The sequence below is a fragment of the Scardinius erythrophthalmus genome (assembly GCF_964197995.2).
Source record: "Scardinius erythrophthalmus genome assembly, chromosome: 2".
NCBI lineage: Eukaryota > Metazoa > Chordata > Actinopteri > Cypriniformes > Leuciscidae > Scardinius > Scardinius erythrophthalmus.
In genome coordinates this window covers 57,509,205-57,531,796 of record NC_138222.1, presented here as the reverse complement: position 1 = coordinate 57,531,796, position 22,592 = coordinate 57,509,205, and the positions used below count along the sequence as shown (strand labels likewise).

Below are 22,592 nucleotides of genomic sequence, written 5' to 3'. Positions count from 1 at the left end.
GATATAGGCGGGCCAGAGGCGTGCTAAACAGATGATGACAGCGCTGTGACGTCAAAGTCATTAGTAAACATTGCAAGATGGCTATGGATGAACACCAGTTGTTTGAAACGGCTTTGGCCGCTACATTGAACGAGTTAGACTTGGCTTTTTATCTAAAAGAGGAACAGAAGACGGCGCTCAAATCGTTCCTTTGTAAGAAGGACGTTTTTGCTGTTTTGCCGACCGGATACGGCAAGAGTCTTATCTACCAGTTAGCGCCGCTGGTAGCTAAGCGTATGGGGGTTGTTGTGATTGGTCGTGGTGTTATCCAATAGCGTGCAGTGAGATTTTCAAATGCATGCTTGGTGCCGCCCCTCGATTTGGCCGATTTTCATTAGTCGATGCCAGACCATTAACCTTTCAGATTTAGATCTGGATTTCCAGGCTACTATGTTTCATGGCTGGTAAAAAATATTGATGGTCGGTAAATTTTCTTAAGCCATCGGCCAATGGCAGGTGTGGCAAAAAGTTAGCTTTAGGCTCTCACCATCCCTTGTCTGGGCTTCTCATGTGACCCAAAGTAACCCTGTCTTGATTTCAGTGGTATATGTGAAGAAAAAGGAAAGGAAACAAAATGGAAAAGAGGGATACAAAAAGAAATAGAGCAGGAAAAATGGAAAGGGCAAGAAGGAAGATGGAAAGGGCAAAAGAAAGACGGGGAAAGGGACAGAAAGGAACAGAAAGGAACAGAAAAGGTAGATAAATGCAAGGGAAAGGGAAAGAAGAAGGGGAAGAGGACGATAATGAGGTAGGAAGGAAAGGGAGACGGAAATGGAAAAAAGACTGTACGCTTCAAATGTGTGATATATTACGGTCACCATATTAAAAGGTTTAAACCTTCATTTCAGGTAACTTTTAAAACTTTGTCATGAAAAAACTGGTCAGTTCAACAAAATCTGCCCCAATTCTGTCAGGTCACCTCTATCAGTGCAAATATGCACTGATGTGTGTGTGTGTGTGTGTGTGTGTGTGTGTGTGTGTGTGCGTGTTGTTTCATTCCCACCTTCTCTCTCACTCTCTTTTTGTGTTCCTGGCCCAGGAGGGCTTCCACTGTGTGTCGAGTTTAAAAAATGGGTCAGGTTACAGAGACAAAGCACTATTTTTATCGGATAGCAATTTCCAGTGGTCGCCTACAGGTAACACATGCAGCACACAGCAATGACACTGAGTTTCCCAAACACCTTAACCTTTACATACAACTCTCAGCAGATCTAACCTCAGAGAGAAATGACAGATGAGAGCACGAGAGGAAGGTAAACAAGGAATCAAAACACTGGACAATGACAGAACCGAAAAATAGAGAATAAAGAGAGAATGAATGATCAAGAGAGATGATAAAAAAATAAATAAAAAAAATGGAGTGATGAACGCAGCCCCATGGGCTCCGCTCTGCATGCCTTCTCTTGTCAATCCATCTCTCTATTCCTTCCTATGGATGATGGAGGCCTTTGTTCCTGCGGTGAGATACCCCGCTGGCCTGTACTCTTCCATCCCTATCCCTCCATCCCTCTTGAACCATTCAACTTCTCCATATTCCTCCCAAACGTCACAATTTCTGTCAGATGAGAGAGATGACAGCCAGATTACTGCGGTATATAATCATGCTTCACCACAAACGCACGTTCACGAGACAGCTGAGCAGAGGATCATGGGAAAGACCTCTGAGTGAGACCTCTTCACTCTCAGAAAAAAAGGTACAGAACTGTCACTGGGACTGTACCTTTTCAAAAGGTACACTTTTGTTCCTTTTAGGTACTAATTTGTAATTGTAATGGTAATATGTACCATTAAGGTACCAATATGCACCCTTTAGGTATGTACCTATTAAAAAGGTTCAGCCCCAGTGACAGCTTTCGTACCTTTTTTTCTGAGAGTGTTTCATTCTGAGTCTTCATTACTGTGCAATAAACAAATACACTGAAAATCTTAGGAACATGCTAGCAAAACTAGCATTGTGCTGGTGACTTTGCAAAGCAAGCATCACTTGAACATGTACAATCTAGTTTCCCTAAAAATGATTCTATGGTAATGTTATGGAAACAAATTCAGCTGACCCTGGTTGGGTGGCAATAAATAAAGATGGTAAAAAGAGAAGGAGAGAACTCCAGAAATACAGAAAGAGAGAATGGCTGAGGTAGTAGAAGTTGAACGAGCATGAAGAAGAAAGAGAGAGAGAGAGAGAGAAGAGGCTGTAGGTGTGTGTGTGTATGTGTGTGTGTGTGTGTGAGTGATTTAGTCCCAGTGGAGAGCCGCGTCTGAGTTTGTCAGCCACTGGAAAACATGAATTATTGATAAGCTCAGAGTTTAGGGCAGGTATGTGTGACAGAGAGAGCAGCACACACACAAACACAAACACACACAAACTTGCTCCGATTTCAAACTGAATGATTTTGGCCACGATTTTGCCGTCTGATACAAATTTTGTAAATCCTAAAAGATTCCCCTAATCCCAGACCAAAATCTGAAGTCTTTGATCGCTAGTTTGACATGTTTACAACAGCTGAGCAATGCGATCCAGTTTTACCTCCGACGAACTTCTGGCAGTGTCAGAAGATTTGACGGACAGTTCCGTAGCGAGATTTCTCCAACGACAACCATCAAATCAAAGACTAATAAAGTGCACAACCTGATGACAACAACAACAAACCACTTGCTTAAAGGTCCTTGCTCACCGAGTCTGAAATTCTCATCTGAAATCTTCACACATTAAAAAATCAATGCAACCTCACGTTGAGTCAATCACGTTTACACACTGCCTCCAATACTTTTGTCCGTCATAAAAAATTTGGATCAGGTTAAATTTTCTGCGCTTTCGCATCCGTAGCAAGCATTTTGAGTGGTGTTTTGACAATTCAGAGCCACCGTGTAAGCGAATGCCAAAATCCTGAATTGGTTCACGGGAATTGGTGGTCGTGTTTTTAAAGGGTTAGTTCACCCAAAAATGAAGATTCTGTCAGTAATTACTCACCCTCATGTTGTTCCAACCCCGTAAGACTTTCATTCATCTTCGGAACACAAATGAAGATATTTTTGATTAAATCTGAGAGCTGTCTCACTCAGAATGTAGGCTCACTATTGGCCGACGCTGGTCATGTGTGTGATGCTGGCGAATAATGAGCCTACGTTCTGACGCTGCACTGTTACACTACGTGAACTCACTTGAGGCCCACACAGAAGAAAATTAATAGTGGAATAAAGTCGTTATTTTTGTGTGTTTTTTGCGCACAAAAAGTATTCTCGTCGCTTGATAAACTTATGGTTGAGCCACTGTAGTCACTATGACTATTTTAAACATTGTCTTTACTAACTTTCTGGGCCGGCAAGTTTCAATTACATAGAAGCCTATGGAGGAGTGAGACAGCTCTCAGATTTAATCAAAAATATCTTAATTTGTGTTCTGAAGATGAACGAAAGTCTTTCAGGGTTGGAACAACATGAGGGTGAGGAATTACTGACAGAATTTTCATTTTTGGGTGAACTAACCCTTTAATATGTGGCTCCAGTATCGCTAGCAAAGCATCAAACTGAGCCACTGACATCCTGAAGTAAAGTTTGAATCGCTCGGGATAATCCCGCAGCTCCTTGATAAGGAGGTGGAACTCTCCTTCCTCTCTACGCAATCTCAGGATTTGATGGACCTAATATTTCCTCTTAAGTCGAAGAGAACAAAATCGTCACTTCCTGATAAACTGGTGCTAAATATCACTAAGAAAACTTGGAAAAGCCACTGTATATAATCATTTTCGTATATAATAAATTCCTCAGAGCGTGCAGACGAAATACAATCAATGCGTTATTGCTTTCGGAGGCAGATGCTGCTGTTTGGGAACGCTGTCGTGTAAGAGAGTTCTGGGAGGGAATTATACCGGACCACTTTGACGAGATTTGACAAGCATTTCACAACAACCAAAACAGCATTTCAGATGCTGTGCAATGAGATCGTTCCACTGGTTATAGTCCCATCCCATTACTGGTTAGATGCCGTCCCATCACGCAAAGTCACATGATTTTTTGTTGTGCATTGAGATATTTATTCAGAAAATGTGTTTCCATCGTAGTTAAAATGTATCCGACTCAAACGGGAGCATATGTTTTTATGCTCATTTTTAGAACTTATGCACATCTTGGCATTTCCATTCAGCAGTTTTTGATGCGATACCCCAAAATGCACACAGAAATAGGTGGATGGAAACATAGCTTATATGTTTTGGTTCTATTGTTTTAGACTATTTTGAAGCTCAGGAGAAAGCTGTCTCCTGTTTTCGTGTTTGCATTGCTTTTTGTGGCAGGCTTCGCTGCATGGCTTCACACTAGTCTCTTTGGTCTAAAATATCATGCTTGAAAAAAGATAAAAGTTAGGGCACAGGCAGAGCGGTTTGAGTGCTTCAGACTAAAGCAGAGATTGGAGAAAAGAAAAAGAGGTCGCCTTGCATGAGGTTTTCTAGGATAGGGATTTTCTCTCTTTTTTTCAGGTACGGTCATTTCCCCCTGTAGAAAATGGGTCGTGTTTCTTCCCATGAGGAGACACATTCTCTACAGATGCTCTCCTTAAAAAGAGAAGAGAAAAAGTGCTCCAGTGTGTGAAAGAAGGATACGTGAGAGGGTTGTATAACAAATTATGTCACTTATTGAGTTCACAACTGAGGGACAGCTGTAATTTATGTGATAATTGATATAAATCATTTTGAAATGGTTTATCTTACTCATTGTTAAGGTTATTTTTAGCGACACCTGACAAGACACTGAACGTGACTCAATGACCCGACATACGATACACTGCAAAGTTTTTTTTTTGTTCTTTGCTTAGAAGTAAAAATAAGTTGTAAATATCTTTGCTGTGATATACTGTTAACAAACATACCCACGCCGTTCATGCCGCTGAGAGCGACGTTTAGATGAATATATAAATATGTGCTGCACACTTTCCTCTCAATTACAAAATAAACACACAACAACAATGACAGCGGTGAGAAAACATCAGTTCAGAAAGCATCTGATCATAGTGATGTGGAAATGTTCACACAAGCTCTGCAATTCACCGACATCATGTCGACAGATGAAGTTATTAAAATTACAGTGTTATGATTGTTTGATTATTATATTTGAGTCAATAGACTATATAGATCTGGCTATGTGAGACTATAGTTTGAATCAATCCCTTTTCTTGCATGACACATTGACATTACGGTACAGAATGGCTCTTTCAGCATTATCCTGAACATTGTATAAGCATTCGCAAATGTGCCATTGACCGGAAGAAAAGCTCTCGGGAGCGTAAACGTCTCATTCTTTTGGCAAAAACGTCCTTCTTACACAAATGAGTTTATAGGCTTTCATAGACAACCTAGGAAGGACTATTTTTTATGTTTCGTTACAAGCTGTTCCCACATTGGCAATAAAAAAAAAAACGCGATTAATACATTAAAATTCTTACATAAAGCCCTTAGTGCACTTTATGGAGCGACAGTACATTACAGAGCCCTCGCCTCTCTTAGACTCATCACCACACTTTAAAGAGTGTCATGATCTACTTCAAAGATGAAAGCAAGCAATACTCTTTTCTTCTCCAAACGAGAGTGAGTGGATAGAGAAGAAAGAAGAACTGCTGCTTTACCCTGCAAAGCATTGCATCTTTTGTCTTGCTCACCAGAGTTGATCTGCTGGAGAGAAATAGGCCAGACTAATGGAGTGTGTCACAGAGAACCGAGGCCAACAGTATTCACACTCACAGTCTGAGGACAAACGCACAGCACTTAACTTCATTAGTAGCACCTGATACATAATCAAAGAGCATCAAAAATGTGTCAAGTTTCTTTGAGTGTCTGAGACCTCATTAAAAACATTTTTTTTTAGGATTTTGAAAACTTTTATACAAAGAATTTTCCTTGATCTTTTGACATAGAGGTCATTGTACTATAAAAATATCCTGTAAGTTTCAGAACTCAAAACTTCCTCATTAGTCCAAAAACGACTTTTATTGAAACCAAGCTCAGAAAACGGCTCGTTTCGGAATTTGTCACATTATGATGTCATAGTGTGACGAAAGACCGCCTCTGCAGAAGAAGATCGACGCCCACTTCTACATCATTTCCTCTTTAACCCCGCCCACCGATGTCCTGTAGTAGTAAATACGAGACGGGCGCAAACACAGGATTACTTAAACAAAACCATAGAGACGCCTCTGAGGATTACAGACATTTTGAAGTGCCAAATTGTGGAAAAACACAGTCTTAGCATTGCCTTCCTTGTGATCCTAACATTAAGAAAGCGTGGATTAACTTTATTAATTTGCTTTATTTGCGTCAGTAAGACACTGTTCGTTCGCTAAACATTTCTAAACAAGACTTTATATGTTTATAATAAATAAAACATGTGTGAAAGCTCAATGCTGCTGTCATTAAAACAAAAGGGCGACAAATCAAATGCTAATTCATGTTAATTTTTTCAATTCAACTTTTCACTGAAATTATTATGCTGATAATTTGCAACTGTACTGATTTAGAAAAGTAAAAGCTTTTTCATTCGTGGTCTCAGACATCTGGCCTCCACTGTGTGTCGCTGGCATCTTTAACATGATACGATAAGATTGGTTTGTATGAATATGAGATGTGCTTACTGATGTGTAGAGGTGGCCCTCGCTGTTCATGCCTATGTAGAGTCCTGACTTAGTGCTCTGGATGGCGACTATCCTCAGACCCACAGGAATCAAGTTGAACAGCACTGCAATTCATAGAGAGAGAGAGAGAGAGAGAGAGAGAGAGAGAGAGAGAGAGAGAGAGAGAGAGAGAGAGAGAGAGAGAGAGAGAGAGAGAGAGAGAGAGAGAGAGAGAGAGAGAGAGAGAGAGAGAGAGAGAGAGAGAGAGAGAGAGAGGAGAGATTTTAATCATCAGCATGGACACTTTGAAAATTCGCTGTAATAAATGATGAACGATTTTCAATATCTCTTTTTTCAGCACATTATGAAGGAGGAGAATTTCTCTTCAGTGCACCTGAGGTTACACACACTCCTCCAAAACTGAGAGTTTCAGCAGAAACCTCCTGACATTACAGACCCCCCAGTGAAATGAGCTTTCAGATTCGGTGAGGTTTTAAAGAGAAACTGTGAAATCTCCTTCCACCTCGTCCTTTGTTCAACCATCACTCTGCCAGCCGTAGCCAAAAGGATTTCCAGTGTTTCCTAAACTGGGATGTTAGCTCGAGGCGTGAGCATGACACCGGGACGGTTGCACGAGCCTTTTGCGCTGCGGATGAGAGGGTGTCTATTTTGGTGTGTGGTGTTGACCGACGGGACCGTTGGTGAGAAACGTCTTGAGCGACATGTTGACTTTAGCAGTATTGACAAATGGCCTGTGGCAATGTGTCTCCACGGGAGCGGTGCAGATTCGAGGAGCCCCTCCTAATGTCGTGATAACCGCGGGCATGACAATGCAGACCTCATCTGAACCCGAAACCTTACAGACTTTAAGACATAAAAAATACTGAGGGCAGATTAATGACTGCAGAAGTAGAAATGAAGAGAATTGAAGTGAAGAGGGACTTTCTTTCACACTCTGTTCCAGTTTTAATGTCTTTTTTGGCTGTGACAAATAACTCAACAATGTACGAGCAGAATCAGTAAACAGCTTTAGTGGAGCTTCAATGGGTGTTGTGGGTGCCAGCAAAGAAGACAAGACAGTGGATCGCTCAGGAAAAATAAAATAAAATAAAATAAAATAAAATAAAATAAAATAAAATAAAATAAAATAAAATAAAATAAAATAAAATAAAATAAAATAAAATAAAATAAAATAAAATAAAATAAAATAAAATAAAATAAAGTAAAATAAAATAAAATAAAATACAATAAAATAAAATAAAATAAAGTAAAATAAAATAAAATAAAATAAAATAAAGTAAAATAAAATAAAATAAAATAAAATAAAATAAAATAATTTTACTTTAATAGGTGTTGTGGGTGCCAGCAAAAGAGACAAGACAGTGGGTACATAAATAAAATAAAATAAAATAAAATAAAATAAAATAAAATAAAATAAAATAAAATAAAATAAAATAAAATAAAATAAAATAAAATAAAATAAAATAAAATAAAATAAAATAAAATAAAAGTTCTGCATCAATAGGTGTCATGGGTGCCAGCAGACAAGATTGGATTGCTTAGAAGAAGAAAAAATAATAATAATGATGAAAATAAAAAAAAATAAAAAAGAAGACAGTGGATTGCTTAGGGAAATTAAATAAAATGAAATAAAAATTAATTAAATTAAATTAAATTAAATTAAATTAAATTAAATTAAATTAAATTAAATTAAATTAAATTAAATTAAATTAAATTAAATTAAATTAAATTAAATTAAATTAAATTAAATTAAATTAAAAAACACTTTTGTGGAGCTTCAATAGGTGTCCTTGGTGCCAACACAGCAGACAAGACAGTGGAATAGTTATATTTTTACCAAGATAAATAAATAAAGAATAATAATAAAGAATAAACAAAATAAAAAAGATTCATATTCAATCTACCATTATATATCTATTCAATACCATTATATAATTATAAATTATAATAAATATATAATGACACGTGTAAATATGCTAAAAGTGAGCCGAATTTAGTAAACTTATAGAAATAGGCTGGGCTGTGACTTCCAAAGCTATAAGACGCATGGACTAAAAACCACAAAACTGTCATTCTGATCTGAAAATCAGCATCAAACGTAATGATGACAGCAGCACTAACTTTACCAAGCCTTTAACTGCGGCTCAGAATCAATTAAAGACAATAAAACACACTGAGACATTAAACAACATTTGTTCGCCATCATGATGGAATTAGATATGATAAGTTATGTGTGTATGTGTGTGTTTACATGTGGTGTCTTTGCATCCCATCACTAAATACTGACAGTCAGGCTCGCTTTATTGCTTTAAGAGACACAAAGAAATGAATGACAACCTTAGGTCTGTCTATGTCAAAGTCTGTCTGTGCTCGGCATTATGGGATATGGGTCAGGGCACAAAACTTGCCTGTCGTTCATCCTCTCTCTCTAGCATAGAGAATCCTTCCTTTCTTCTTTCAATATGCCTCAGCGCATTGTGTCAGTGCACTGTCAACAGCTCTGACGTCTCGCTGTCTGTTAAAGACCTTCAGAGCTTCTCGCTTTTCTTTTTCTCTCCCATCCTTCTGGGCGGGTTGAAGGGAAGTCGTTAAATGTTAGTAAAACTTTGTGAGTGTTTAAGTGTTCTTAAGGGGGCAATGCTGAGGAAATGATATTTGATGTAAGTATGTTTCATCTCTGGTTGACCATATTCGCCAGATGCTTCAAAATAAAATGTCCGTCACCAGATGGACATTTACGGGATAAAAGTAAACTATTTCCATAGTTCTTTTCCCCTTTTGTTTAACCTTTCTCTCAGTTGTAGTTAAACTTTCTTTCTGTCTAGACGCTGGCCTCACACCATCTTTTCTTTCTCGCCGCTGTCTTGTTCTCTTTGGTTAACCTTTTCTGTGTGCCAAAATAAGATGCCAGAATCTTGCTCTTTTAGATTCTCCCTCTCTATCTCCCTCTGGCCATAAACACACTGCAGATAAATACAGTTGTCACTCCTCTTCTGAGATCTGTGTACTGTAGTATTAATATAAATATATTACCATAAAACAGAAATATTACTACAATTTAACATACTCTTTTCTATTTTTAATATATTTTAAAGGTTGATTTATTCTTCTGATCCTTCCAAAATGCTAATTTTGGTGCTCGAGATTAAATATTATTATTATTAATGTTAAATACAGTTTATAATGGTTTCCTGTTTCTGCTTTGTTTCCCGGACATTTAGGGGCCGTTTACATGACAACGTTTTCAACTAAAAATGGAAAACCTTTTATGCGGCTTGGCCGTTCATTTACATGACAATGGTGTTTTGGGGCCTGAAAATGCAACATTTTTAAAACGGGTTTCAAAGTGCAAGTTTCTGAAAACGATACCGTTACTGTCTCCATGTAAACTACAAAAACGTGAATTTGTGAAAATGGTAACATCATGTGCATCATAGATATCATATATAAACGCTAGATGTCTTATGGCGCAGTCACTTCCGGCATCACCGTTCGGCCATCTTGTCACAGGCAGGCTTAATGTAAAGTGAATGATCAGCACGCACACAAATCCTCTTATCTCGCTGAAATCTTGACGGATTTACAAACGCGTTGGTTTCTTACAAACGTTATTAACGTGGCTATAATTCTGAATGCTTGAACATGTATGTTATAATTATTCATATGTATGCAGTGTGTGTATGCAGTGTGATAACTACATCTCTGACATTTATAACAAACCAAACCGTTTGAAAATCGGTAGAAAATTGAGCAAGTTATGGTTATTTAAAAGTACATGCACCATTAAACGAGTGAGCGAGCTGCCTGTGGCAAGATGGCCGCCAATGTGCTGACGTCGACCTCCATTGGCAAGCAGCGCGCACGAGACATCTAGCGTTTATATATGATATCTATGATGTGCATGCGTATTATGTGTTCAGTCTATAGGCACTTAGTGTTTCTTTAAAAAGTGACATCGCCAACTACTGGCCTGGCATGAATAATACAGCGTTTTTAGTAGTTTTTGCGGCTTTGATTTTTGATAACACTGTCGTCTGTATGCAATAAATGCAAAGGAAAAAGTTTACCGTTTATTTTAGTTCATTGTAGTCGTGTAAACGCACCCTTAGTTTGTATTTACTTCCTTGCACTGTACAACATTATATAACACTTAATTTGAGCATTTCATGTTCGAGTTTTCGAGTTTCATGGCAAAGCATGCTGGGAAATGGAAATCCCAGCCCAGTTTCAGTTAAATTTAAGTTTGTCTAAATGAAAAGAAACAAGTTCATAAAACTCAAAACAATTAAACAACTCAGATTACTTAAGATGCGTCAGTTTTTGTGAACTCAAAAGAAAAAGAAAGTTCTGAATACTCATTAGAAATTAGAAATTTGATTTTACTAATTTGTTTAATCTCTCACATCACATATCCCTCCTGTCTGTGTGGAAAAGTATTTGCTGAGTTACAGTTGATTTTCTGACACGTTTCAGAAGGGACTTCGAAAAGCATAACATTTTGTTTTTATTGTGAGTGTACACAAATAAAAGTAGAATATTAACAGTTTCAAATAATTTCTAACACTTGTCTGTATGACCAAAATCAATGGAGTATTTTGAGTCTCTTTCGCACCAATAGGAAAAAAGGAGAGGTGGTCGTGCCGTTGACCCCAGGGGGTTAAGTTTACCCTTCTCAAACCAATTCATTATTTTGAGCATTAGGATTTACATTGTGTTCCTGTGTTTAGCCCATCTGCTTTTGTTCCCATTTCTGCTTGTTTCCATAGTTACTCATTAGTTTATATATAAGTCCCACCTGTTTCTCGTTTAGTTGCTCATTATCTTGTGTATTTAAACCCTCAGTTGGTTTGGTAAACAATAATTGAGAAGTGTAAATCAAATGGAGATGGCAACAATCTACCTGAAGGAGGACATGTGTCTATATTGTGTGGCCGCGCACACACACTAAGGAGGATGTTTTGAGAGGCCAAACAAACTGCAAGGATCAAAGTTGGAGAATTGTGGATGCTAGCTGAGTCACAGTACTGAGATTTAAAGCAGCAATTATGAGAAATCAAGTTGCAACTGTATATAAAGTCACAATGTGAGATATAAAGAAACATTTGAAATATAAAATCACAGTTGCAAAAAATAAAGTCACAGTACTGTTGCACATATTAGATATAATCACAATTACTCTTTTTATTTTTTCACTCTGAGATTGAAACAGAATTCCAACCACACGAAGAACAATAATGTAGAGGAATCATTCCTGTATTTAAATGCTGTTATGCCTCTCAAAACTTTGCAGTGTGTGTCCTCTGTGAAGACTTTGACCAAAGTCAGAGTTTTTTTTAAATGATTATTTTCCTTACTTGAAGATATTCAGTAAAGGACAAGGTAAGGCAGAAATGTAGAAAAATGCTGTAATAAGGAAAGATTTAGTTGCAAAGAAACCAACTCCACCTGACTCTCTCTCTCTCTCTCTCTCTCTCTCTCTCTCTCTCTCTCTCTCTCTCTTATCTTTTCAAGTGTAAGTACTTGAGCAGGGGTGAAATGCATGATCAGCTCAAGATGTTCATTGGCTGAGTGTGAAATACACACACACACACACACACACACACACACACACACACACACACACACACACACACACACACACACACACACACACACACACACACAGAGAGAGAGCAAGAGTCTAGTCATTCCTCTCCAGTTTTGCTCATTAAGACATTACATAATAAACTTGTTGTTGACGAGAAGATTAAAATGAGGAGGACTGCCAGTCCACCCTTCCCTCCAATGATGGAGCACCGATCACTGCCGAACCAGCTGTTCTTTTGGCTTTTCTGGGAACTGCCGGGACAAGCACTGTGCCATCTGGGGACCTGGTACTAATCTGTGGAAAACTCCAAAGTTTGCTTGAAGAAATTAAAGGGCCCTAATGTAAGAATTTTCATGTAGCAATCACATTTGCGAATGCTTATACAATGTTCAGGATAATGCTGAAAGAGCCATTCTGTACTGTAATGTCAATGTGTCACGCAAAGAAAAGGGATTCTTTCAAACTAGTCTCACATATCCCGATCTATATAGTCTATAGTCTCAAATATACTTTATAATCAAACCATCATAACACTGTAATTTTAATATCTTCATCTGTCGACATGATGTCGGTAAATTGCAGAGACTGATGTTTTCTCACCGCTGTCATTGTTGTTGTGTGTTTATTTTGTAATTGAGAGGAAATTGTTCAGCACATATTTATATATTCATCTAAACGTCGCTCTCAGCGGCGTGAACGGCGTCGGCATGTTTGTTAACAGCACAGGTGAAACTCGAAAAATTAGAATATCGTGCAAAAGTTCACGTAGGTGAAACTAATTAGACTCATTACATGCAAAGTGAGTTATTTCAAGCCTTTATTTGTTATAATTTTAATGATTATGGCTTACAGTTCATGCAAACCCTAAATTCAAAATCTCTGAAATTCTGAAAATTTTCATAAGCTGTAAGCCATAATCATCAAAATTATAACAAATAAAGGCTTGAAATATCTCACTTTGGATGTAATGAGTCTATATAATATATTACTTTCACCTTTTAAGTCGAATTACTGAAATACATGAACTTTTGCACGATATTAAAATTTTTCGAGTTTCACCAGTAAATCACAGCAAAGGTATTTACAACTTCTTTTTACTTCAAAGCAAGAACAAAGAAGAACTTTGCAGTGTATTGTATTTCGGGTCATTGAATCACATTCAGTCTCTTGTACGTTACGTGTGCATGAGTCCGAGGCTGTAGTTCACTTAACGGCCACCGGTGTCACTAATAACAAGGCTTTCTGAATTCTACATAGAGCCCCTTTAAAGTAAGAATGTTCTTTAGGCTTTACCTTGAAGTAGATGAAGTGGAGAACATGAACTCTAACCATTAGTTCACCACAGAAAGGATAAATCTATCACAGAGTTTACTAACCTTGTTCAACTTATTCTTTGCTGCTCACCTTGCAATAAACTGTGATAAATTAGACTGCAGTTGTTTTCATTAGTTTGGATGAAAATTACAGGGCATGTTTGCAAGAGCTAATGCGTGCAAACTGAGTTATGAAGGCGTCCAGGTCAGGTCTGGTTCTGAGGCGAGTACAAGAGAGGTTCCTGATGGGTAGGCTATATATTCCTAAAAATAAAGGTTACCATGAAACCTAATATGGAAGTTTCCAAAGCAGAGCATAAAATCCAATTGTTTGCCTATTTAATGATGGAATTGTATATCATTACAACAGAGGGCTTCCAGATATGAATCAGAGCATGTTAATTATTTATTCTCTCTCCATGCTGATTTGGCAGTTTTTGGGTGTTATTAGCATATGCCGCAGTGTGGTGCATAAAGAGAAGCTTTAGCGAGACCCCCTCAGTGCTAATGAGAGGGCAAACCTATAACATCTGACCTCAGTCAAAGAGACAGACAGAGAGAGAGAGAGAGAGAGAGAGAGAGATGTGTGTAGTCAAGATCTGTTAGCTCAGCCTGTCAATGTCCTCTGCTCTTTCTTGACCCTGTAACACAGCAAATGTGAACACCCACACCAAAATAGGGAAATGAGCACAAACATCCTCTGACTCCAACTGGTTCTCTCTCATCAAGACGACATCAGCAAAGATCAACTAGCCTCGGTAAATTGCATCAGGACAATTTTATTTAAATGGGCGAGACAGGCAAATATCAAACTAGTTGATACATTAAATTTCAAACAATGCAATAACTTCTTGCTTTCCTGTATTCTGCTTCAGCTCTCTTTCCACTCCTAAACTGCATGTGTGTGTATGTTAGATCAGTCTAGTTTTTAGTCTAAATGTTTGGTCGAGTTAATAAAGTCTTGTTTGTGTCACACGTAAAGTTGTGTGTGGTTAGCGCATAGACAGTAAAAGAAATGGACACAGCGACCCCATTGGATTCAACGGAGACAAAGTGAAGCCAATTAGAAAATCTTACTTCCTGGGGGTCGAGCGTACTGCGCAGACTCAAACTGAGCTCGACGACGTAGATGTGACGTGAGCAAACCGTCTGTCTTCTAGTAGCTGTGCCAAGAGAAATCTGAATCATTACCTTCCGAAACTCGCAGAGACGGAGAGTGTGAGTAGGAGCTGTCCATGATCTTGGAGCAGGAGAAACTTTTTGTAGGTGTTCTGATTAATTACTTTGTCATTTTGCCTCGACGTCCTCCCGATTGCCCGCGAGCTTCTCCTCCTGTCCATACGGTAATCTCTCTACTGTGCGACAGAGAGTCGCGTGGCTGTGACGCAATCGTTAGCCAACTTTTACAAAAACTGCTTCTACAGGGCCATAACGTAAGATACAAGGTAATGGAGCCTTTTATACATTTTCGTGTTTCTTTAGAATTAAATAATGGACAAATGGAGTCTTTAAACGCCTCAGATGTGAAGTTATTCGCTGTCAAAGTGACGCCAAAATGAATGGGAGTCAATGGGATGCTAACTGCAGGTGGGGTTCCGTTAGCCAATGGCGGCGTCCGGGGATACCTTCAAAATAATACAAATCCCTGCACCCTTGGGTTAGCGCTGGAGTCGCTAATCATGCAGATTTTGGCTACATGCTCTGAGTAGTACTGTACAGTAAGAAATATATATTTTCCACACCCTGGAAATTAAAGGGGTGGTTGATTATGATTTCACTTTTTTAACTTTAGTTAGTGTGTAATGTTGCTGTTTGAGCATAAACAACATCTGCAAAGTTACAATGCTCAAAGTTCAAAGCAAAGGGAGATATTTTATTTTAAAGAAATCGCTTTTTAAGGACTACAACAAACGGCTGGTTGGGACTACACGACATTCCTCACGGGTTAGTGACATCACTAACCCTAAAATGTACATAAACCCCGCCCCTGAACACGATTTATAGATTATCAAGACAGAATATGCTAATCAACGACTAGAAGATAAGCTACATAAATTCATCAACTAACCAATCAGAAATGTCCTGTTGTTTCTACATGTTGTCACTTCTTCTTGAGTCTCTCCATCATTGTCTGACTCTGGTTTGAACATAAAAGGCTAAAAGTTTTTGAAATTTTCAGTGCATGTCTGTGTGAGTGCAAGCTGTTGAAGCTCTGCCCTCTGTGTCGGGAGCAGCAGCTCATTTGCATTTAAAGGAACAGACACAAAACAGTGCGTTTTTGCTCACCCTCAAAAATTGACAATTTTAACATGTGTATTTTGTGTATGTGTATACATGTGTAACAGGGGTATTTTGAGCTAAAACTTAACATACACACTCTGGGGACATCAAAGACTTATTTTAGATCTCATGAAAAGGGCATTATACCACCCCTTTAACATTTCTTAGAATTAATAAACAATTAACACTCAGTGTTCGCTGGACGAACAGGTTAGTTATTAATTCTGCTACATCAAGTTAATTCTTGCAGCTGATCTAAATATTTCTAATGTTATGATTAATTATTCATATTTCATAGGTTAAAAGTTAATAGACCAAATAGTCTAAATTTGAAAAAGGAAAAAAAAAAATATCACTCTGCTTCCACCTATTGATGAGCCATTGCAGCATGAAAAAGAGATTCAGGCCTTTTTCATCTGAAAGTAAAAGTTTATGCAAGTAAAATGAATATATTTTGTTTGAAAACATTTCAGAGTAATACTCTGTTAGAAAATGAATGTGTAGTTTTCATAAATTGAATCTGTTTTGAGCAGTCATGCTCAAAAGAATTTACTTAAATCCATTGAAGTCAATGGAGTTCATACTGGTAATTTTCAACTATGCATATTCTTAGAAATTTCATGTAATGATATATTCTCATAAATATTGATGAAAATATAGTTTTTTGCTGTAAGGGAGCGAATGAAGTAATTGCATGATAAAACAATTCAGTAATTTCCTCTCGGAGTCATTTCAAATCAAATTTGAATTCAGCTTTCTGAGGGTGTGGCGAATTCAATCCAAATTCACATTCATGAATTGAAAGTGTGCAAATTAAGTTCTAAAGTTTGCCCAAAGCATCTCTCCGTCTGGTCTCCCGAGCAATGATAGAGCAACCTCTGAATGAAAGATCCTCCTGAACATGATTTGAAAAGATGCGGGTTTACACTGCTGTGAGGAGGGCAAGGTATCAGAGACACACACAGAGAGAGAGAGAGAGAGAGAGAGAGAGAGAGAGAGAGAGAGAGAGAGAGAGAGAGAGAGAGAGAGAGAGAGAGAGAGAGAGAGAGAGAGAGAGAGAGAGAGAGAGAGAGAGAGAGAGAGTGTAAGGGAGCGAATGAAGTAATTGCATGATAAAAACATAACATTCAAACATTTTGCACATTCACTTTTTAATGAGAAGTCACTGATCAGGTATAGTTTAAAATTATTAAGTTATGACTGTTTTTATAAGCTTACGTTCCACATGGTTCAAATAGACCTGGCAATGCAATAGGTGTACACATTAACTTTTACTCAGTTGACCAAAAAATGCTGAAACATTCATCAAAATATCTGTTTTTTTTAGGCTGAGTATGAGTTTGAAAGTTAGGGATGAAGCCTCTCTTTATACGGCCTAGAAACTGCTAGAATGCAGGCAAATCCTGACCCACACACCTTTCACCTGAACAGATTTAGCCCTAATTTGAGGAAACAAAGCAAACTGTGCTTCAGTTAGCATAGCAATTTCACCTTTCTCTCACCTCAGTGCACAATCCATATATAATAACCATAAAGGCTAGACAGCAATCACACAGCTCTGCCGCTTGCTTGCTTTCTCTTTCTTTCACCTTTTAAGTAGCTCTATAAAAAGTTATTTAACTTTGTCTCCTTCAGCATCCACACAGCTGTTCCCAGATGGTTCCCCTCTGTCAAACCCACTCCAGCGAACACACACTTACACATTATCTGACACACACTGGATCAGCCGACAAGGCACTGTTAAATGACTTCTATGCAAGATTTATGCGTGGACAGAAACACTTACGAAAATCCTTTTATCGACTGACATAACGGCTTTGTCTCTGGAAGGTTTTCAAGACGTCTGCAGTAAAAAGTGTGAAAACCTTGTGGGATTGAACTGTTTTCTTTTGCTTATTACGTTCTGGTATTAAAAAGACATTACGGGGCATCTGTTTGGCTGTGCTCAGAAATGCGTCTCATGAGGGGAACATGTAAATTATGAGGAGACTGCTGCGTATTTTAGAAGAGCCCATACTGTACATCAGGACGGGAACAGTAACGGATGAGATCTCTTTAATATCTGAAATGATACTCTTCTGCTCCAGTGACGTTAAACAAAGAGCAAACTGAGATCTTTCCAAAGAAAAAGAAAAAGAGCCGAGTCATCTCACATGTGCCTCTTCTAGAGTTTCTAAAGGGACGAGATCAGTGTCTCAGACATTTCTCAGCTTCGCCGAGATGCCGAGACTGCAGTGGAATGTTTGTAGTGTTCCTGAATATGAAATTAATTTTGCCAAATTACAATTTGGATTTGAATGTAAGGAAGTAAAATTATTTGAAGTTTGAAAAGATTTAAAGATTGGATGGATGGATGGATGGATGGATGGATGGATGGATGGATGGATGTATGGATGGATGGATGGATGGATGGATGGATGGATGGATGGATAGAAAGAACAACAGAACGATAGATCAAGTGAACAATATGATGCGAAAGATAGATAGATAGATAGATAGATAGATAGATAGATAGATAGATAGATAGATGGATGGATAGATGGATGGATGGATGGATGGATGGATGGATGGATGGATGGATGGATGGATGGATGGATGGATGGATGGATGGATGGATGGATGGATGGATGGATAGATAGATAGATAGATAGATAGATAGATAGATAGATAGATAGATAGATAGATAGACAGATAGACAGACAGAAAGACATAGATAAATAGATGATGGAAAGAACAACAGAACGATAGATCAAATGACGGATGGAGATAAACTTGTGTATCAGGGAGAAAGAACATTTCCCATAATGCACTACATGAATTTCTTTAGTTGTGTCCCAAATGACGCACTATACACTATGTTCTCCACTGTCTAGTGTGTGAACTTTACAAGGTTATTCTGTCATCCACCGTTCTGCACAGGGAAAGATTCCACTCCGGTTAGTAAAGTGCATCATCTGGTTATGTGGAATGCGCTTTTCCAGAGTCAACACTCTACGTGCAATATTAATAGTAGGAATGACACAACTGGAAAGCACCTTTCAAATTACAATTCAGTAATTTCCTCTCGGAGTCATTTCAAATCAAATTTGAATTCAGCTTTCTGAGGGTGTGGCGAATTCAATCCAAATTCACATTCATGAATTGAAAGTGTGCAAATTAAGTTCTAAAGTTTGCCCAAAGCATCTCTCCGTCTGGTCTCCCGAGCAATGATAGAGCAACCTCTGAATGAAAGATCCTCCTGAACATGATTTGAAAAGATGCGGGTTTACACTGCTGTGAGGAGGGCAAGGTATCAGAGACACACACAGAGAGAGAGAGAGAGAGAGAGAGAGAGAGAGAGAGAGAGAGAGAGAGAGAGAGAGAGAGAGAGAGAGAGAGAGAGAGAGAGAGAGAGAGAGAGAGAGAGAGAGAGAGAGAGAGAGAGAGAGAGAGAGAGAGAGAGAGAGAGAGAGAGACCTGGCACACTTTAATGTTTGTTTCTCATTATAATCTGTGGGATGTAATGTGAGAGTGAGTTCAGGGAAGGTTAACCAGATTTTTTTTAAAGCTCTTAAAACATGTGTTTGAAAAAGATTTGAGCACACGCACAGATTCACACACACACACCGATGAATCTACAAGCACACACTTACAGAAGGAGCTGCTTTCGTCCTTTGTGCCGTCCAAGGTGCCATCGGGTAACATCTGCAGGTAGAAGCCGTGCCGACAATACAGACGGGTGACGATGCCTTTCAGCTGAGGCTCTGAGAGAAAGACAGAGAACGTTTCAGTAAACAGACAAACTAATATACAACCATCCGTGTTTACGAAGCACATCGGGAGATGAAGTTGTTTCTGTCAGTACTGGACAATGGACTGTGGAGAAATGACAGGAATTAAACATTCATGGCTTCTCTTTCTTGTACCTACTCCTTTTCTCAGAGTTTACAGCACTAACACTCTCATAAAAAAAGGTACAAAAGCTGTTACTGGGGCGGTACCCTTTCAAAATGACATGTTTGTACCTTATTTACCCCAAAAAAGGGTGAATATTAGTACCTTAACAGTGCATATTAATACCTAAATGGTACACATTAGAACCTTTTCAAGGGGGACCGTCTTACTGACAGCTTTTGTACCTTTTTTTCTGAAAGTGAACAAAACAAAACCACACATAAGAGTTCAGTGAAATGGTTCAACATTATCTAAACTCTTGGTAGAATGAGATGCAGAACACTGTACTACAAAGATTAAAAGATTAAAAAAATGTTTATGTATGTAATAAAACTGGCCTGTGTAATGGTACATGAATATGGTGATCATTCAGTAGCATGGTTTAATATTGTATCAAAATACCATGGTACTGCCACAGAATTTTTTAAAGGGATATGATGAGCTCTTGTTCTGTCTTCTGGTTTATATTTCCACAGCATGAAGTTAAGATCTTACCGATTAATGAATAAAACGCTCGTTTTTAAAATCTTCCCTGTCCTGACATGTCATCAGCGCAAACATTACAATGATCATGATAACTTCCGTTAACTCTACAATAAGTAAATCCACTTCACAGGCTAATGATGATGCCAAATAGGAGCTACTGCAAAAACGGAAGTTCAAAGACAACATTCTAAATTCTAAAAATTCCAAATTCTAAAAGTTCTAAATTCTAAAATTCTGCACGCTTGTTTCTCTGGCATATAAGGCCTATAGAGAGGTTACTAAAGAAATTACCATACAGAAAATGGCTTCTGGTTTCTGGGTTTTTGAAGGAGCAGGGAGGTGATAGATGTTGAAATGAACTATAACTGCTGGTAAGGGAAGTGTTGAAGATCTGTGTAAAACAGCACAAGCGGGACACTGGTAATGGAACAGGAACGTTAAAGAAATATGGGACATGTCACTGTGCTAAAGCATGTATATTAAAACCATTAAGTTCACGTTCACAAAACTGCGTGGGAAACTAAACGTGAATGCAAAAAATGTTTTACAATTTAGCATAACATAAAAAACCCTAATAGATCAAATAAATTATGATTATTAATATTACTATTATTATTATTCTCCATGTTTTCTTTGTAATACCCATCTGGGAACTATGGTTGCTGAATTACTAGTAACTAAACTGGCACATTCACAGAAGTGTTTATTTATGAGCACTGTGTCAAATCTAAAGTGAATAAAGTAAAAGCAAAGTAAAGTCATATTAAATATGTGTGGAAGTCGTGTGTGTTCTCTACAACTTTCAACAAAACTTCTACAATAATAACCCAGAGGTTTTGTGAGGTGGATTTTATGTGTAAACACAGACTGCTCATTAAATATTAAGCAATCCCATTAAAAGCACAGATGACAGGTAAAGTGTCTATTGTTGTGGCAGTAATGCAGAGCTTAGAGCCTAGAGAAACCTTGTGAAGGTTAAAGACAGAAAAAGAGAAAAAAGTGAAGAATATACAAATAGTAACATGTGTTAAAGACATTTTAATGTTGTTTATATGCAGGCCCACACAGACGAAAATGAATAGTTGAATAAAGTCGTTATTGTTGTTTTTTGCGCACAAAAAGTATTCTCGTCGCTTGATAAACTTAAGGTTGAGTCACTGTAGTCACTTGGACTATTTTCACGATGTCTTTACTAATTTTCTGGGTTTGCAAGTTTCGATCCCATAGAAGCCTATGGAGGAGTGGTCCAGCTCTCAGATTTCATCAAAAATATCTTATTATATTATATTATAATGCTTGGTTATACTTTTTTTTTTTTGATGGTTCACTTTAAACATTCTACTAACTACAAGTAACATTGCATCTACATGTCAACTAACTCTCATTAGAGTATTAGTTTACTGTAGGTTAGGGTTAGACTATGGAGTAAGTAGAATAAGTTGACATGTAGTTGCAAAGTTACTTATAGTCAGTAGAGTGTCTGTTGAGATCATCAAAATAAAGTGTTAGCAGAAATTAAGCAGACAGTCTACTAATGCTCTAATAAGAATGACTAATAATACTGACTAATACTCTAAATAGTTGACATGTAGTTGCAAAGTTACTTATAGTCAGTAGAGTGTCTGTTGAGATCATCAAAATAAAGTGTTAGCAGAAATTAAGCAGACAGTCTACTAATGCTCTAATAAGAATGACTAATAATACTGACTAATACTCTAAATAGTTGACATGTAGTTGCAAAGTTAGTAGAATGATTAAAGTGGAATATCGAGAAAAAAAATGATTTCGTTTTTACTGTATTTTTGATTAAATAAATGCAGCCTTGGTGAGCACACTATGCTTCTTTCAAAAACATAAAACAATCTTGCCGACCCCAAACTTTTGAACATTAGTGTTCAGCGATATCTCTTTCGTCACTCTTTTTTTCCACACACGCTCACTTTGTGCGACTCCCAATTCCTCTCAGCACTCCCTAGGTAAAACTCTGCAGAAATAGTCCGATCTCTCTCTCTCTTTCTCAGTCTTTCCCTCTGTTTGCTAGTGTCCATTGATCAGTTCTGAAGGTGAGGCCCTGAGGGGCCAAACTACAGTTTTAACATTCAGCTACATGGCACAGAGTCTGGCTGCCGACACACAAATCACTGCTTTTGCATTAAAGGCTGCACACAAAAGCAAAGAGGCGGCAAATAACGACATTCACAGATTAAACCCGCTTATTCTGCTTCGATAAGGCACATTTCCTTCATCTCCTTTGATTTTGGGAGTGTGGGAAACTCCCCGCAGATCCGTCTTTGTCAGCCTCTAAGCGTGACACGCTTTGAAAGCCACACACAGGGAA

General features: G+C 38.0%; 1 protein-coding gene across 1 annotated transcript in view; it reads right to left on the bottom strand.

Moving 5' to 3' along the window:
- fgf11a (fibroblast growth factor 11a) overlaps positions 1-22,592 on the bottom strand; it is a 65,499-nt gene that overhangs the window by 10,902 nt on the left and 32,005 nt on the right. The window contains exons 2-3 of the mRNA XM_081358940.1: positions 19,468-19,578; positions 6,656-6,759 (exon numbers count right to left, since the gene is read on the bottom strand). Coding sequence (XP_081215066.1) covers positions 6,656-6,759; positions 19,468-19,578 — 215 coding nt within the window. The remainder of the gene's footprint in view (positions 1-6,655; positions 6,760-19,467; positions 19,579-22,592) is intronic.